The following is a 19,000-nucleotide window of genomic DNA, read 5'->3' as shown; positions in this document are numbered from 1 at the left end:
CAGAGTCGTTCGTGACTGGACTTAACTGTCAAGGGTCCTTTACCTTTACCTTTTTATGACTACTTTAAGTGTGGTGTTTTATCTGTTTGATAGTGAAGGTGTTGTTTTAACCCCTTATGCTGTAGCCCACCCTGAGATCATGAATGAACAGTGTGCTAGAAAAGAAATAAGTAGAGCTTGGGCTCAATGGCCAGGATCCGAAGACATGGGCAGTTGCTTTCCATTTTCAAAAGAGCATTGAGGTTGTGCTTCTTGAACAGCTGATTGCCTTGTAGTGCAGCAAAGTTGCTTCTCAGACTGAGGGCACCTCAAAAGGAGTCTGTGATGCAGCATGGACATCTGTTTAAAGAGGGAGGAAAGAAAAGAAAAAAATGCCCCAAATCCCAAACACCTGAAATAATACTGTGGGTCCGACCCATATCTACAGACTTGGAAACCCTTAACCTTCATTGAGCTTTTCCTTAGTGTTTTTCCAGTGTTTTTCCTTGACTTTTAAGTTTTCATCTTGTCTTACTGCACAGTAGTATATCACTTCGGAGAAACAGTTTAAGTAGACTAAAATTTATAGCGCCATGTTTTCTTTGCCATGATACGTCTATATGTATAATGCATAGCTTCCCAGAATCTGATATGGGGAGTAGAACCCCAATATAGTGCTGCCTTCTGATTTATTTTATTTATGTATTCATAGAGACTACTCTTCAGTTTCTGAATACAACTAAATATAGTTTGATCTTTTTGTAGGTGTTGTGGTCTCTTGAATATGGCCACTGGATGTCTGAAGAACCCTATGAACTCTCTGTGGATTTCCCTGCAGCCCCAGTAAGTAATACATGATTTACTTTTTAACTTATTCAGAAATAAGTCATTTTTTTATCTTGGAATATGAATCAACAACAGAAGTGTGCTCACAATATATCCAATCAAATGGTGACAAAAAAATTTCTTCCCCTTTACCTTCTCTTGACAAAGGCCTGTTAGTACGGGAATATTCAAACTTTCAAGTCATGTAAAATTTCTAATGAAACCGCCCCATTCACCAGACATGGGGCTGACAACATCCCTTATGGTGTGATTCCTAAGTGGAAATGTTGTGAAAAGGCTTTTGACAGGTGGGTGGGGGCAACCCTCCTGTCAATCGTCTGTTATCAGAATGTCAACTTTCACCCGGGAACCTGGTCCCGATACTCCTGCTCTAATCCGTACGTAATTCTCAGAGAAAGCAGAAACAGTTTGCTGTTGTTTAAATGCATCCAAAATACCGAGAAATGTCCCAACTACTGGGTGTTATTTAAACATAAAGGAACTAGGAAAGAAGAAAAGTGCAATTTTCCTACAAAATATATTTAACCACACAATATGTGTTGCAGGGCTATTCTGACTTTTAAAATACTGATGGAAATATCTGATATATTAAAAGGGGGAAATAGTTGTCTTTTATTATATACTTGGTACTGGATGTAAAGCATAGAAATATTTTTTACAAATCCTTATTAAATATACTAGTATGGGCTACCAAATATCCCCAAATATGTGATTACAAATGGTAGGAATCAGACTACAGGAAGTAATTACAAAACAATGTGCTTATGTACATAATTACAACCATGGCATGAGATAGGAATAGGAATACAATAAAGATGACCAAATAAGTGTCCCTTGTTTTAAGGTAGTCATTAAAGTTCAGTAAAAGGGCATAAAGAATCACTTCAAAAGCTTAAGTAATTTCTGTTTATGATCTAGATGTATTTCACAGTTCCAGTTATGCACAAACACCTTAAGCTGGTTGGGAGTCCTTTTATTGTTCTCTTTTGCCAAATCATTATTGCATCAGATACCTCTTCTTGCTTGACATTTAATTGCGATGAAATTCAGTGGCTGTTGAAAACAAGCTGATTCCCGAAGGATATATGTGCATGTTATCCAGGCGGAAAAAAACCAGTTAAGCTGCATCTGTGGTCTTAAAATATTTGTCAAATATAGTATTTTGAAGTTATTTCAATAGGCACTTCATACAAAGAGCAAATGTTTTTAGAAATCTGCTGGTCGGATCATCATAGTTGTGGCCTTGAGAGAGTAGCCTGCGCCTTTCCAGTAGTACCATTTAATTCCTTTAAATTTGTTTGTGTTCTGTCGCAATGGATAGTACAGGCCATTCAGATTGGAAGGACCGCATGCATCAAACCACCATCCTGTTTAAAAATATATAAATGAAAGGGAGTGTGAAAAAATAATAATAGATGCATTGCTTTCAAGTTGTTTATACAGATTCTCAGATTTTTTTATAAATCTTAAAATAATCACACGTAAACAACATACTAGAATATATGTATATGTGTATATGTTGTATACACGTATACACCTGACACCTGCTGTTCTAGCTACTCTCATTCTAAGTAAGCTGAACAGGAACTGCTTTATATCAAAGACATATATCTTAGTGCACAAGTTCAACATGATGTAGCCCTCTTGGCACTCATCCTGAGATCCTTGTGCTGGATCAAGTGCTTCAACACACTGGATCAAATTTGATCGCCCCCTTTTAATTCTCTGCTCAGTCAACTTTAAAAGACCCACAAACACAAAAATCCCTGGACCTATTAGCAGGTTTCTTCTCTAGGGGCACCTTTCTTATAAACGCTGTTGTTATACAAATTGATCCCAAGCCATAGGGAATTATTTCAGGCACCCCAGAACCTGAAGCTTTCTTTTGCAAGAAAACCACAGCAGCTATCCTTTTCTTATGTGGAAAGTATTCATCCCTTCAGAGGAGGATGCCGTGCCTGCAAATTTTATCCGCTTCTGGGCAACAGAATCCCCTCTGTTGCCATTCTCTAGGTTTTATAGTTCCTAGATATATCTAAAAATGGTGAGTTTAAAAAATGAGCTGTTCTAGTGGCGCTAGTTACTTTTGCTGGGCCTGCACAATTATTTCTAATTGTTATTACTATGGGTAATAGCAGTTGCTGCAGTGTTTACAGAGTGAAGTTCCTGTGGTAGGAACATAAGAACAGCTCTGCTGGATCAGACCAAAGGCCTATCCAGCTCAATATCCTGTTTCCCACAGTGGCCAACCACTTGCCTATGGGAATCCCACAAGCAGGATATGAGCTTTCCTACTGTTATGCCCCAGCAAATGGCATTCAGAAGTACCGTATTTTTCGCTCTATAGGACGCACTTTTTCCCCTCCAAAAATGAAGGGGAAATGTGTGTGCGTCCTATGGAGCGAATGCAGGGGGAAGGCAGGCAGGAAAAGCCCCCAAGAGCCGCGCACAAGCTCCGCGCGGCTCTTGCGGGCTTTTCCTCAGGAGGGACAAGGGACTGACGCGGCCAGTCAGTCCCTTCTCCCTCCTCGTAGAAAAGCCCACAGGAGCCGCGTGCTCCTTAAAGGGTGTGCGGCTCCTGTGGGCTTTTGTGGGAGGTGGGGGTATTGCCATAGCCCCGCGACCCTCTCCCGGCTGGAGAGGTGGCGCGCGGCTATGGCAGCAGCCTCTCCGCTGCGCGCCTTTCCGCTGCTCCCCAACCTGCTCTTTGGGGCTGGAGGTGGGCTTCCCCCCGGCAGCCCCAAAGAGCAGGTCGAAAGGAACCTGAAGCCTGGAGAGCGAGAGGGGTCGGTGCGCACCGACCCCTCTCGCTCTCCAGGCTTCCAAGGTAGCCGCCTGAAGGTGACTGAATGCACCTTGAACGGCACCTTGTTTTAGAGGGGGAAAACAAGGGGGGGGAATTCTCCCCCTCTCTGCGCAGCACCTCCTGCCACTTCGCTGAAGGGGCGCTGGGCAGAGAGGGGAAGAATTTTTTTTCTTGTTCTCCCCCCTATAAAACAAGGTGTGTCCTTTTGTCCGGTGTGTCCTATAGAGCGAAAAATACGGTATTTGCCTCCGATACTGGAGGTATCGGGAGGAATCCAGGAGTTCAAAAACGCTTAGAGCCCAGTAAGTGCCTGCATAGAGTTAACTGCAGCTGCACCAAGCACGCTGGAACAAAACGCTAAACTATAGTTTAGAGTTAGGAGAACTAGCTTAGCCTCCCCTGAGCTCATGCACTCTGCTCTCTTCCCCGTAGCCACAAGGAAGAGGTTTTTTATTAGTAGTATTAACTGCAGCCGGTCCACATCGGGCAAGACTGCACAAACTTTGGGCAGTATTAACTATGGTTAGTGGAAACAAGCCAAGCCATAGTTTATTAGGCTGTCTGGTTTTTGCTAACTGTAGTTAAGATTAACCACAATTTAGTGTTCAAATGACACCTAAAATGGAAACTGTACCTTTTTTTGAATCTCCTCCTTGCAGAAAGAGAAGATAGGAAGGGGAGCATGTGAGCCCGCTGAGACTAGGTGTAGTCTTGTAATGATAAACCATGGTTGAGCATTTAGTCCAAATGCAGCCATTATCTAATTCTATGTTGCATCCCAAGGTCCGATTTAGCTATAGGTCACAGTACTTTGTACTCAGGTTTCGTCAGTTAACACTGTCATACTATTATTGTGACATTACACCGGTTCAAAAGGAGGGAAGAAAGTTGATGATTTGACTGTTCGCCATTCCCATATTTTCTTCACTTTCTCTGTCTGTCTGCATAATCTGACTTGGACAAGCTACATTGCAGATTGCACCCCTGCAGTCATAAAGTCCTAGTGGTTGTATCGCAGTGTCCCAGGTATTTTGCTGCTGCGATGCAAAACCAGAACTTACTGCTGTTCTGTTGAGCACAGCCCTGGCAACTGAATGTGTCCACTTTTTGGTTAATCGGTTATGTGCTATTTATTCAAAAGTGAGCATCAAAATGGAAAAATGTGGAAGCCATCAAATTGCAACATTTCGGACTTTTCATGGTTTTGCCCAGATACCATGGCAAAATCTACTTTTATGGCTCGATTCAGCGCCAGCAGAAATAGGAAGAGTCTGAAAATAGGAAGTGAGCAGAAAATGCTACTCTTACCTCCTGTTAGCATTTGTGAGCATTTGCAGATGCATTTGTCATTGTCTGCATCCTTTGTGCTAAAACCATTTCCTGGTTGGCTTATGCTGCTTATTTTCCCTGCCGTCCCCGTAACTCCTTTAAGGTGGATCCTGTAGAAAAGCAAAATGGGAAACAAACGAATACATGCTGAAGCAATTGTGGTGGTGAAGTCTGTGCTGGAAAGGAAGCGTTTTCCAAGAAGTATCCTGTTCTGTTCTCCAGTTAATGATCTACTATGTGTCTTTTGCACACAGTATGCCAGGAACTTCTTGTCAACAAAATGTGTTGTTCTGGAAGAGAAATAGCCTTGTTTGCTTCTGAACTGTTGTACTAGATTAACAAAAACAACAAAGAGGTTTGAATAGATATTAACTGTGACTGAATTACAGTCCAGAGCCTTCTGGAAGGACCACAGGTTCTCTGCTCGCGATCTAAAGCCAAAGAAAGTGTTTTTTCCTCTTCAGAATATAATTTTTGTATGCAAATTCACATTGATGGAATTGCTTGACCTGTTGAAACATACAGTTCTTCAGCTGGGATATAACACTAGTGCTCTGGTGTTTTGGCACAGAAAGTATTCTTCCTTGCAGGTCCAAGTTGGAATTAGAAAGCTTACAATTTATATTCCTGCAAGAAGTGGTCTTATTTTTCAAAAGTTCTCAGCCCCCCACTGCTTCTCTTAAGATTCTGAAAGAAAGAGACTGTTTAAGCCAATTGCTATATAACAGAGTCTATTTTTTATGCTAGCATTTATAAACATTTAAGACGTTATTCAGAAAGGAGTCTGGTCTCTCTCAGGAGCAATACAGAGAACCTGAAGGGGATGTATCCAGAGTTTGATAATTCAGTCTCATTGCCCTGATGAAGTGAAGGCCTTTGACATTTTCCTACTTGTCATTTGAAAATGTCTGTGAGTGCAAGCCAGCAAATGGCTACAGATATATAGCGTGGGAACATCGCCTCAGATTCAGCACTGAGCATTCAGATGTCATACATCTGAAGCCATTTTCTGGCAACCATTCCACCTGTGCGTTTGAAAACATTTAATGTCTGACAAAGCCAGATCTACCAAATGCTTCCTGTATCATCATGGCTTATAGGTACAATAAACCGAGCTTTAGAATATCTATGCACAACATATAATGACTTATGCTTGAACAACAGCAGTCAGTGAGGTCCGGATCAAGTCTCTCCATCTCCCAGTCGAGATTTACATATTTTCTTTTGGGGAAAGTGTGCACAGCTGAAATCACTAGACATGTAACTCTTGGTGGTACATGCAGCCTTTTTCAGGCTATATCTGTGCATGGATCATGTTCAGTGGATGGCTAGGGGAGACTGTCTTTGCTAGTTTATGTTGGATTCCCTCAGCAGCTGCCATTTTATTTAATCTATATCAGTGTTTATTTTGGCTTTTTCTCAGCTGCTTTGCATTTCAAAGTTTTCAAAATGATAAGCAGAAACTGCTTTCAAGTAGTGTTGCTATATAGCTTCACCGTCAGGTTGACTATCAAAATAATCTATGTTTCGTAAGTGAAACATGTTTTCAAACACTACCTTTTGTGGCTCAAAAACTTGGTTGCATTTCAAAAGGACCTATATTTGCAGACAGCTATCTTGTTCTGTAGAAATTGCTTTTTAATAATGTGAATGGACAAGGGCAATGACCCATTTTGCAAAAGTTACCTTTATAAAGATTATATTGCCTTGATTTAAAAAAAAATCCCTGCTGTAGAGCCTAACTATTTTCAGATGAGGAAATATTTATGTTGGAGACAGAATGATATTTTGTTTCCTAATGAAGAAGAAACGAAAGCTTTCTTTAGGATGTTGCTGTGACCCACAGAATGCTTAAGTGGGCTGTACCTAAGTCAAAACTAATGTCCTTGCAAGAAAATCTTCATTTTTTAATATAGGCAGAACCCTGCAGACTCTATAGTCTGTCCAGCCCAGCACCCTGTTCTCCGTGTGCCCAGATGCCCTGGGGAAGCCTACATGCAAACGCATAAGCACAACTGCACTCTTCACAATTGTGCTGCCCAGCAACTGGCATTTAGAGGACATAGACATCATATCTAGTAGCCGCTCATAGTCTTACACCACAAATTTGTTGCTGGGACAGCTCTTGGGTTGAGACAACTGGATAATATGTTTTAAACGGTTCTAATTTTGCTTCCTCTGTTTTGTTTTTGTTGGGTTGGTGTTGGTTAAATATTTAGTTGGGGTTGGCAGTGACTTTAATTTGGGCATAACTGTAAACTGTTTATTGTTACTGTTGTTTTTAGTTTCTTTTGATTTATTGGTTTGTTTGTTGCTCATATAGGATATTTTGTTTTTTAATGTTTTATGTTTTATTGTGTTTTTATATGTGTTGTAAGCCGCCCAGAGTGGCTCCCAGTCAGATGGGAGGGATATAAATTAAATTATTATTATTATTATTATTATTATTATTATTATTATTATTACAATTATTATTATTCATTTTTAAAGCCATCCATGTTGGTGGCCATCACTACATATGATGGATGCAAACTCCATCGTTTAATTATACTTCATTTGTCTGTCCTGGCTCTTCCACTATTCAGCTCCATTGGATGACCTCAGGTTCTAGTTTTATAAGAGGGAAAACCTCTTGCTTTCCAATTTCTCCACACTTAATAATCTATCGTGTCCCCTTTTACTCTTCCTTTTTTCCTTAAAACAAAAAGGCCCAAATGTTGTAACCTTTCCTCATAGAGGAGTCTCCCTAGCACCTTGATCATGTTGGTTCCCCCTTCCTGATCCTTTTCCAACTCTAAAACATTCCTTTTGAGGTGCAGTGAATATTATAGAATGGTACATACCGCATGTACAATAAATTACCATGAATTCTTCATTGACTGTCAGAGCTAGTAAGGCAAAGGAAAAGATCCTATGGTGATCTGTACTCAGTGACTAATGCCCGAACAAGGTGTATCTTTTTCCCAAACTGGGAAGGCTTTGAGTTTAAGTGGAGGAATTGCTTGACGCTTCCTCCTGCCCATTTCTCCACTCAAAATGCCCTCTCGGCAGGTGATTTTCCACCCACGGGGAAAAGGCATGCTTCCATCTTCAAAACAATAAAAAGGAGCTTAGGGTTGCAATCCTATACATGCATACTGGGGAGTAATTTCTGTTGAACTCAACAGGGCTTCCATCGCAAAGGCCATGTGTATAGGATTCTGCTGCATATTGCATTTCACCATTTCCCATTATCTTTCAAGTCAATATATTGGTTCCTTGTCAAATGGTTATAACATTAAAAAAACAAAGTAGCAATTAAGTTTATAGACGAGCAATGGTCTAGCTCTTTTCAGCGTTGACTTACCTGTATTTTAGTTCTTCGTTTGCAAGATAGAAATGTTCATATAAGGAATATGCCTCATTTGCTTCCCAGTCCTTCAACTGTATTCTAAGAACATACTGCTTCTGATTGGTTAGTTGGGAAACTAACTCATTGCCCAGCCAGTACTCCCCAGAAGGATTCCCAAATCCCTGTAATCCAAATTGGACATTTTAACTGTATTAGTTTTGTTTGACTCTGAAGTCAGCAGGTCACGCCATCCCAAAAAATAAAATGTTACGGTTGTCAATCTGTCATCACATAAAACACTTCGCAATGCCAAAATTTCTGGGTCTTTCTATTTTTTTGAGAAACAAACGTAAACTTAGGAGCCTGGAAACAAAATGGAACTTTGTTCTTGCTAACTGTGGGGCAAAATGCCAGTGGAAATATCCATTAATATTTTTTTTTTAAAAAACCCACCATAAATTAAACATCACCGTGTTAATAGCCAATGTGTGGGCTAAAAATTCCTTTTTAAAACACAGATGCCTCTCATGCAGTAACATAAGGCAGGTAAGATTGCTCTAGTTTCACCCAAAGAAAACACCTTATTACATAGATCTAAGTTTTATAATTCATGTTAAACATCCAGAGCTTAGCTACTGGGCCTATGGTTTGCCTGTAGAAGACCCTAGTTTCATCCTCCTGCCTTCTCTGGTTAAAAGGAACTTAGGTCCAGAGCTATGAAAGATCTTATAACCTCCAATTGTGTGGGTGACCTCAGTTATAATCAAAGCTATTCAGAAGTTAAATTGTTCAAGATTATGGCAGTTCTGCCTTACCGCTTTGTACTCCGCCCACGTCCGGTCAAAGTCAACTTTGCCGTCTGAGCGTCGCTGAATAATCGTCCAACCTCCTCCGCTGGTCTCCATATCACAGTATGTCTGTCAGTACATACAAACATTGAAATTACTCACATTTCATTTGATTCATTCTATCTGATAGAAATTCTGGCAAAAAAAGCATTACTGTAAATGGGAGGAGGGAATAGGAAGACACTCACTCATTTCCATAGCATTTTTGTTATGTTATGTTATGTTATGTTATGTTATGTTATGTTATGTTATGTTATGTTGTTGTATTAATAGCTTTTACTCCAACTTTTATTCCAAAGAGCTCAAGGTGGCGCATACATGGTTCTTTCCCCTCATCCTTTAATCCTCACAACCACCCTGTGAGGTAGGCTAGGCTGAGAATCCCTGGTGAACTTCTATAACTAAAATGATATGCTTGCTATGCAAACGTTGTTACCTTAATCCAGCAAGATAGGTAACAAGTATGAACTCAAGGATGCTGTGGAGGGAGAAAAACTGCCCTGAGCATGCAGGGGACAAGTCCAAAGTGCTCCTGCACTAGTTGTACACAAATAAACGGTCCCTGTCGTATCAATCGTTCATTTGAAAGTTGAAGGGGAATTGTTGCTTTCTACTTGCCACCATTACTGGCAAGTAGAAAGCAACCAGTAGTGATGTATGGAAGTGAGAGCTGGACCATAAAGAAAGCTGATCGCCGAAGAATTGATGCTTTTGAATTATGGTGTTGGAGGAGACTCTTGAGAGTCCCATGGACTGCAAGAAGATCAAACCTCTCCATTCTGAAGGAAATCAGCCCTAAGTGCTCACTGGAAGGACAGAACCTGAAGCTGAGGCTGCAATACTTTGGCCACCTCATGAGAAGAGACGACTCCCTGGAAAAGATCCTGATGTTGGGAAAGATTGAGGGCACAAGGAGAAGGGGATGACAGAGGACGAGATGGTTGGACAGTGTTCTTGAAGCTACCAGCATGAGTTTGACCAAACTGCGGGAGGCAGTGGAAGACAGGAGTGCCTGGCGTGCTCTGGTCCATGGGTCACGAAGAGTCGGACGTGACTAAATGACTAAACAACAACAACTTGCCGCCATTATTTTCCTTATTGGTCTCCATTATTGCCCTTAAAACTGCCTATGCTAACCATCTAGTCCAGGCATAGGCAAACTTGGCCCTCCAGATGTTTTGGGACTACAATTCCCATCATCCCAGACCACTGGTCCTGTTAGCTAGGGATGATGGGAGTTGCAGGCCCAAAACATCTGGAGGGCCGAGTTTGCCAATGCCTGATCTAGTCTGATACGGAGGTTTCATGAAACTTAGAGATTCATGAATTCACAGAGGCCTCTCCAACAGATAGGCAAAGGAAACTTGTTGCTGCACTACAATTCCTATCCTACCTGTCCATTAGCTTTGTTGGCTGAGGCTGATGGGAGTTGGCATCTGTAGGGCTGCAGATTGTGTTGCAATGAAACCATATTCCTGAAATGGTTAAAATGTTAGCTAAAGTCTCCTTCCATCACATCCTGTATTTTGCTGCCAATTTTGGTTTCCAAAACACTTCTGTTTTCATTTTGTTTTTGAAGGCCTTTCTTTGTTGCTCTGGGGGAGACCTACATAAAGCTGAAAACTAAGGAGCATTATTGATGGACAGAAGCCCATATAATTAAGGAGTGGATTAGGTAGATCATGGTAGATGGAATGCATCCCCTTCAAAAAATGCATGACTAGTTCTAGTTCAGGAGGTTATTTACTATGGCCCTTCAGTTTCCTCAACAGAATTGGTTTGAACGTTTCGGCTACTAAAAGGCGTAATTTAGTATTTAAAAGGGCAAGGGTTTTCCAAATGGGTGTTGCACTGAAAGAGTAAACAACCATAGGATTCACAAAATCATTGAAGTGCACAAAGAACATTTTGGCAACAGAATGTATAGAATTTCTATGAAACGGGAGGCCAAAGTTAGACTCTAAACAACCACGTACTCATTGAGATTTTGGCTATGTGCTTTTCAAACAGCAGCCCTCCCTGGCACCAAGCAAAGAGTTTTTGAAACTTCTGCTGTTTGTGGTGTGGCATGATGGTGTGATATTTCTTTGGTGTCCCACTAACCTGCCTCAAGCTATTTTTCAGTTGCATGTAGTAGGTAAATATAATATGGCCCTCTTAAATGATTATTGTTTCTTAAGATAGGGGAGAAATGAGATCACTTCTAACAACAGTACAGTGGTTTTTTGCCTTGTCAGTTTTTAGCATGTCAGTTTTACACTGTGCTTTCCAATGAAAGCTTGCGGGGGGGGGGGGGACAAGCCCAGTAAAATACATTGTGCATCAGTGTTTATAAGTCTCTTGAGAATTTAGAGTCAGCATCGAGAGGAAAAAGATCAAAACAGAATAAACGCCGAGAGGAAAAAGATCAAAACACAAACAGCCAGAGTCTAACAAATGAAAGGCAATTCTGTGTCACCGCTCACAAAGTAAGTAAAATAACATCAATAACCTCTGAAATAAATGGCAGTTTGAGATAATAATTTGGACATCTATCCCAGCCTACAAAAATATCACCCATATTTTCTCTATTGATGTAATGGTAGCAATTCTGCAGCTTCCATATGCAGTGATACCCACCAGGACTGCTTCTGCAAAACTTCAATTTCCAAGGGGTGCTATAGGTGGCTCCATGTAAACTGCACTGAAATGAATGAAGGCAGTGCAATAATAGTGTTTGATGGATTGCACTCCTAAGGCTGTGATAATCCATTAAACTTCTTCTGCAAATAAGAGTCAGTATGATGAAGTCTAAACACTATAATCATTGTATTCTATGTAGCAGGTCTGGGAATAAAAATAGCATCATCAATCATACTGCCTAATTACTGGCCTAACAATGACCCTGATTTTGGGTGGGTGTATTGTTTTGCTCTTTTAAAAAAGAGCTCTTTACAGAAACATAGTAAAACAGTGGTATGCAGAAACCTGACGATTACTTGAAATATGTAGAGCTGACATGTTCCACCACAAGCCTGTTGACTGACGTGTAAGATACTGAGAAGGCTATTGAAGTCCCTTACAAAACTGAGCAGATATCCAAGTGCAGAATATTGAAACTACAGTGCTAAAAGTGGTTTATGTTTGACGCAGTGAGAGCCAATGTGGACCAGATGTTTCTAGTGTACTGTCCACCCAACTGCTCTACAATCTCCCTGACCAAGCTGGCAGAGGTAGGTTCAGCGTTGGGGTTGGAGAACCCTTTCACAGTGTTGTTGAGGGTGGGGGGAGGCATCTATATCCATGCCAAAACTGCTTCAGATGGGTCATATCAGGACTTCATGGCCTCTACGATAGCTATGCGGCTTTTTCAATACATCAGTGGTGCAATACATGTAACTGGTCATACCCTCAACCTGCTCTTTGCCACAGAGCAGAATGGAAATACTCTGTTGATTGTGTGTGTGTTCACTATGAATCCATTGTCACCATCATCATTTTATTATTTGTACCCTGACCATCTGACTCAGTTGCCCCAGCCACGCTAAGCAGCTTCCAACAGATATATAAAAAATTAAAATAAAACATCAAACGTTATGTTTGATGCCTTTGGATGTCTTCTAAAAGTTGTATAGTTATCTCCTTGAAATCTGATGGGAAGGTGTTCCACAGGGTGGGCACCACTACCGAGAAGGCCCTCTGCCTGGTTCCCTGTGACTTCACTTCTCGCAGTGAGGGTACTGCCAGAAGTCCCTCAGACAGACCACTCTCTGGTGAGGTTTGGGCTAAATCTTCAAGTATGTGGGACCCAGTGAGTTAGTCTGCTTTTGAAGACTGCTGGTATCTGACAGATTCCTGAATGCTCTGGGGGATTCTCCGGCTGACATGTCTGGCACTCCTGTCGAGACTCTTGTTTCACTATGAAATGGTGAGCTGCATAAAGCTATTGAGGGAGTATTTCCCCTTCCCATGTTTTCTTAATTTGTTTGTTCCTCAGCTTCTTGGCCTCCTTCAGTGTATGAATGTGGTTGTGTTGTGAATTTGCAGAAGGGGTGGGGCCATCAATCTAGCTACTGAAGAACAATTAGATGGGGACAACTATACATCATAGTGGTCAACAAAGTTTGCAACTGGACAGTCTCCAGACTGTTGATCTACATAAGGATGGACACGGAAAGCATTCTTAGCACTCTTTCATAAGACTGTACTGCTGTTGTTGCATTTTCCTTTTCTAAATTGGAAAGCGGAGTTTCATGGTGAGTTTAAAAGTACTTAAAACTGACACAATGATATTGGGGGGGAAATATTGAAGGAGGATCTGGTCCTGCCTAAATTTAATCAAGAGAATGTTTTACCTTTTTCGCATCTCCTGCGTTTGGCACTGTTAATGTGTAGACACCACTGGTTGTCAGTCCTGCTTTGAATGCTTCAGCACAGTCCTTGAAACTGATGTGTTCTCCTCCAGTTTCCAGAGCATTATTGGATGCTGAAAAGCAAGTGCACATATTAAGCATATAATATAAATGCATTCAAATGGCCATTGTATTTGAAAAACCTCTAAGAAAACTTCTACAGAGCTGACTTTAGCTATGTACTATTCTCTCCTCTGCCTCATTTGTTCGAAGCCTTTCAGATTGTTTACCTTTTAGATCTGCTTCATAAATTTGGTTTCCTTAAAGTACAAGGTTGCTTCCAGCTTTTTAATTGTTTTTCCACACTCCTCTGATAGTTGACACTTTTAGAAGCGCCCCCCCCCCCCGACACTGGCAAGTGTTCAGGATTTTATTTTTTTCCCACATCGGTGCTGAGGCTAACACAGCTTGTTTACTTGTTTGTGCACTAACTTAGGAGATAACATCAGCAGAAACACGCAGAGTTTTGGAAATATGCTTAACAGGCTATCTTTAGGCCTTTGAGGACTGTATTGTCCTGTATAGGGCATGGTGGTTTTGCTTAAAGAAGAAGAAGAAAACATTCTGAATTGGTTCTGTGTTTATTATGTTTGCGTAACTATATTTATAATTACCGTATTTTTCGCTCTATAGGATGCACCAGACCACAAGACGCACCTAGTTTTTGGAGGAGGAAAACAAGAAAAAAAATATTCTGAATCTCAGAAGCCAGAACAGCAAAAGGGATCGCTGCGCAGTGAAAGCAGCAATCCCTCTTGCTGTTCTGGCTTCTGGGATAGCTGCACAGCCTGCATTCGCTCCATAAGACGCACACACATTTCCCCTTACTTTTTAGGAGGGAAAAAGTGTGTCTTATAGAGCAAAAAATACGGTATTTGTAAATAGAAATGGACCTGCAATAAAATATGTGCAGTGAAGAATGCAGCAGTTCAGCTAGCCATGCCTTATTTCAGTCATCGTCCCCCACCCCAGTTTTCTTCCTTCTTCCAACAACCAGTCAGTATGCTCAGTCCCCATTGGGCTGCTGTGATTCCATTTTTCTTCTTCTTCTTTTTTGTGCTTCTGCAAAATATGCAGTTCATCAAGCATGCCAATACTGTCTTCATGTGTGTGGATGGTACTGTTTTGGCTACATTAAATAAACTCCACACTTGGGGAGTGAGTTTGCTTGCGGCTTTTTTCAGCTGGAACTCAATTCTGGCACCTCTCAGGTGGGCACCATTGCCATTCTAAGAGAAGAAGAATGAGTTCTGGCACCTCTTTTTCTAGAAAAATAGCACTGAATATATAGAATCATGGTAATTAATGATGGAGTAAAAGTTTGTTCATATCTTCTCAAGTTCTGAGGCCGTTATCAATTAACAGCAAGTAGCATCCCTGTCACATTTTAAACGTGTTACTTTCAATTCTGTGCATACGGCTTGGGAGATTTTGTGTAAAGCGTGGGAGCTAAACCTAATCAACCTCAGAGAAACCCCCTAGAATCACAAAACGGGGACTGTGAAGGGCATTAGTTGGCGTTAGCTGGGTCCTCCTCATTGCTGGTGTCACACAAGCTGGAAAAGACAGCCTCTGGCGCCTCAAAGGGTTAATTTAATTCAGATACTAGAGAGCAACCAGAATTGTCTTTGGCAGAAGTTAGTCCTCTGTGGTCACACTGTCATGGTGCCAGAGGCTTTGGCCTTGTGGGTGACCCGCAGGCTTGTCATTCTCAGAATTACTATGGTATGAGGTTCGACACACACACAGGGAAGTGGGCTAACCAGATCTCACGCTGGTGCCAGGCTCAGAGTATCTTTGGCCCTCATCATTCCTTTCTTTCTTACCCACATGGATAGGCAACAAACTGGCGTAAGCCTACGCATACCTGTTATAATTATACTTTACACTTGGAAATAATCTGAGGGTCATTGCAGAGGTGGGGGAATGCTCACCAAAAAGGAAATTGTTTCTCACTGCAGCAATTAGCGTCTTCTACTCCACTTACGGTTTGGTGTAGAAATCATAGAGAACAGGCTCTGCACAGTCTCCCTCAGATCGTGTTGCTGTTTTTGCAGGAACGAGTTGTTGGCTGTGGCCGTGGCCAGCTGTTTTTCTAGTTCTTCTATTGTGGAGTTCTGTCTGGACACGAGTGACTGGAGCTTATCTTTCTCATCTCTAATCGACTGTAACTGGGACGTATGCTTGTCTTCTATATCAATAACTTTTTTTTCCAGAAAGCTAAAAAAAATAAGAGGGGGAAGAAAACACTGTTATTGGTTTAGCACTTTTACGTGGCTAAAGTGAAGGGGGGGGGGGGAACAAAACTGAGCCAGCTAAGGAACCACAAGTTTCCACTGTAGGTTCTGGTCAGAAGTTACCGTATTTTTCGCTCTACAAGACGCACCAGACCACAAGACACACCTAGTTTTTGGAGGAGGAAATTCTGAATCTCAGAAGCCAGAACAGCAAGAGGGATCACTGCGCAGTGAAAGCAGCAATCCCTCTTGCTGTTCTGGCTTCTGTGATAGATGCGTAGCCTGCATTCGCTCCATAAGACGCACACAAATTTCCCCTTACTTTTTAGGAGGGGAAAAGTGAGTCTTATAGAGCAAAAAATACAGTACTTGCCATACGAAGTCTGGTGAGACACCCGAGTGCCTCTCCTGTTCCCCAGCTCCTAATGGTGAACAAAAAGTAAAATCTTCTGCAAGCTTATATCATGGTTATTTGAACGTAGTATCTAATTCCCTGATCTGTTCCTTACAAATAGTACAGTGGTACCTCAGGTTAAGTACTTAATTCGTTCCAGAGGTCCCTTCTTAACCTGAAACTGTTCTTAACCTGAAGCACCACTTTAGCTAATGGGGCCTCCTGCTGCCGCCGTGCCACTGGAGCACGATTTCTGTTCTCATCCTGAAGCAAAGTTCTTAACCTGAAGCACTATTTCTGGGTTAGCGGAGTCTGTAACCTGAAGCGTATGTAACCTGAAGCGTATGTAACCCGAGGTACCACTGTAGTGGGTTTTGCGGTGGGAGGAGACCCACAGTGCCATGTTTCAAAACAGGGTTTCCCAAACTTGGATATCCAGCTGGTTTTAGACTACAACTCCCTTCATCCCTAGCTAGTAGGATCAATGGCTGGGGATGATGGGAATTGTGGTGCACAAACAGCTGGAAACCTAAGTTTAGGCAACCCTGTGATAGAAGAAACACATATTCCTTTGCTCTGATGATCTAAATTCTACAACATGAATGCATGATGTGAATTCAGTACAATATACACAATAGCCTTTTATTTTGGTCAACTCTGCAGCTTTTAATTTTGCTTAATTCTGCAACTTTCACTCTTTTGCATTATTTACTCCGATTGTGACAGCATACTGTAAAAGAGAATCGGGATCTGTGCTAATGCCTAGCAAATCTGATTCAACTGCCCCTCTGGCAGCTGAGATTCCAGCAGCCGTTGCAAACTTGCTTTCAAATGCATCTTCAGAACGTTGACGCTACACGGTTTTAGAACTGGGCAGGGGGAATGAAATTTGAGATTCTCACGATGCTGAATTCCGCAATCAATGCCATGTTTGGTTTTGCTGTATATGCATAAATCAAGCAGTCCTGCTGTATATGTCCTGCCCTGAAGACACCGTATTCAAATAACTGCTGTCCAGCATCGATCGCGTGCATTAGAAGCTGTGTTGGATCAGCAGACCAGATTTCATTTTACACTTCTCCTATGTATGCTGAGAAAATCTTTCACAACTCAGGTCCCATAGTATACTTGTTCTAGCAATATTTGCTGCTTTTTCTGCATGTAGCGAAGGACAAGTGTGTTCAAGTGCTATCCCTGCACTTGCTGCAATAAATCACATTGTAATAGTGAACCCATATTTTCTTTGCTCCCCTTGAGTAAAGTATCTTGTTTGCATAAAACAAACCTTGCAGGAGCATGCACAAATATAGCAAGGGAGTGAAGACAAATATGAAAACATGCCCTTTCCCTTCAGCACTCATGTTTACCAGAAATGAAAAGTCCTTTCAGCACAGGACTTCAGCTGAATCATACAGCTTGGCTCATTTTACATTCAGCCCCACATTGTACTGTTAGAAGCACAGGATGGCAACCCTATGATTCGAAACATATTTCATCTTCATTTCAGAAAACAATTCCCTTTCTCTGTAATATAGCTGTTGACACATCAGCTTCTCCCTGTGAGAACTCTTAAGCCGAACAGATGGGCTGATTATGCATTTACCATTGAAAAATTGTGTCGGTAGCAGATTACAATCCAGTTTGGAGAACAGTAAGGTTGATTTCTCTTCCATGTGAGACTAGCCAACTGCAGATCACACATGAGGCTTATGCAGTAAGCAAAGTTCACAGTTCCCCCTCTTTTCTCCAGCTAGCCTAATGTGATCCCAGCTCAGCAAGAAATGTTAACAGTTCTGTTGGCCAGCTGTCATTCAAAATGTTCTGGGTAAACAAAAAGAGCCTCCAAGTCCTTTGATGTTGTATGCTGAGAATGGATGCAAGCAGGGATCATGTCTGGCTCTCAATTAATACAAAAGGAAGCCAAGAGTGGAATCAAATACTTATCTCTTTGGTGGTTTGAAAATCACAGTAACATTTTTGCGGCATCCACAGCCAGATTTTGCCTGGCAATCAAATAAGCTTTCTCATTAGGAATGAAGGGTGAGTTTCCCCCCTTTGGGTGGGGGAAATGGTAAATAAAGGATATTTCAAATCCACCATCTTGTCACACCAGGTAGGTTTAGAATATGGCTCTAGCGAAAGACAAGAGATGGATTGTTTTGTCATCTGATAGGCAGGAACTCATTCTCATTATATTCCTTGGTATGATCAAGTGGGTGAGACACAACTTGGCACCTTTTGCTAAATAAACAAATAATGCTGCCTTCTGAGTGGGAAATAATAATAATAATAATAATTATTATTATTATTATTATTATTATTATTTATACCCCGCCCTCCCCAGCCAAGGCCGGGCTCAGGGCGGCTAACAAGCAATAATAAAAACAAGTTGAATGAATAAGACTTAAAAACAAAATTAAAATACAACATTAAAATATTGAAACATTAAAATATTAATATGTAGCCTCATCGCAGGAGGAGAAAGGAAAAGAAAAAAAGAAAGGGGGAGGGAATAAAATTGGCTCCAAGCCAAAGGCCAGGCGGAACAACTCTGTCTTACAGGCCCTGCGGAAAGAAATCAGATCCCGCAGGGCCCTGGTCTCATGAGGCAGAGCGTTCCACCAGGCCGGAGCCAGAGTTGAAAAGGCCCTGGCTCTGATTGAAGCTAATCTAACTTCCTTAGGGCCCGGGACCACTAGGGTGTTGCTATTTATGGACCTTGAGGCTCTCAAGGCAATGGGATGCCTTTAATGAGCTCAAGACCTGATAGTCATTCCTCAAGTTCAAAGGAATTACACATGTAAGCTAGGTTGGCATCCATTGATTGCTTATTATTCTC

General features: G+C 41.5%; 2 protein-coding genes across 2 annotated transcripts in view; one reads left to right on the top strand and one right to left on the bottom strand.

Annotated features, from left to right (window-relative positions):
• The window catches only part of MCPH1 (microcephalin 1), a 116,107-nt gene that overhangs the window by 28,104 nt on the left and 69,003 nt on the right, over positions 1-19,000 (top strand). Inside the window, exon 13 of the mRNA XM_080998280.1 lies at positions 745-822. Coding sequence (XP_080854406.1) covers positions 745-822 — 78 coding nt within the window. The remainder of the gene's footprint in view (positions 1-744; positions 823-19,000) is intronic.
• Positions 838-19,000, bottom strand: part of ANGPT2 (angiopoietin 2) — a 49,360-nt gene continuing 31,197 nt past the window's right edge. Inside the window, exons 4-9 of the mRNA XM_080999200.1 lie at positions 15,518-15,750; positions 13,474-13,604; positions 9,107-9,208; positions 8,307-8,473; positions 4,940-5,070; positions 838-2,192 (exon numbers count right to left, since the gene is read on the bottom strand). Of these exons, the coding sequence (XP_080855326.1) occupies positions 2,032-2,192; positions 4,940-5,070; positions 8,307-8,473; positions 9,107-9,208; positions 13,474-13,604; positions 15,518-15,750 (925 nt within the window). The 3' untranslated portion in view covers positions 838-2,031. The remainder of the gene's footprint in view (positions 2,193-4,939; positions 5,071-8,306; positions 8,474-9,106; positions 9,209-13,473; positions 13,605-15,517; positions 15,751-19,000) is intronic.

The sequence above is a fragment of the Podarcis pityusensis genome (assembly GCF_964106645.2).
Source record: "Podarcis pityusensis genome assembly, chromosome: 3".
In the NCBI taxonomy this organism is placed as follows: domain Eukaryota; kingdom Metazoa; phylum Chordata; class Lepidosauria; order Squamata; family Lacertidae; genus Podarcis; species Podarcis pityusensis.
This window is presented reverse-complemented; position numbering and strand designations above follow the sequence as displayed.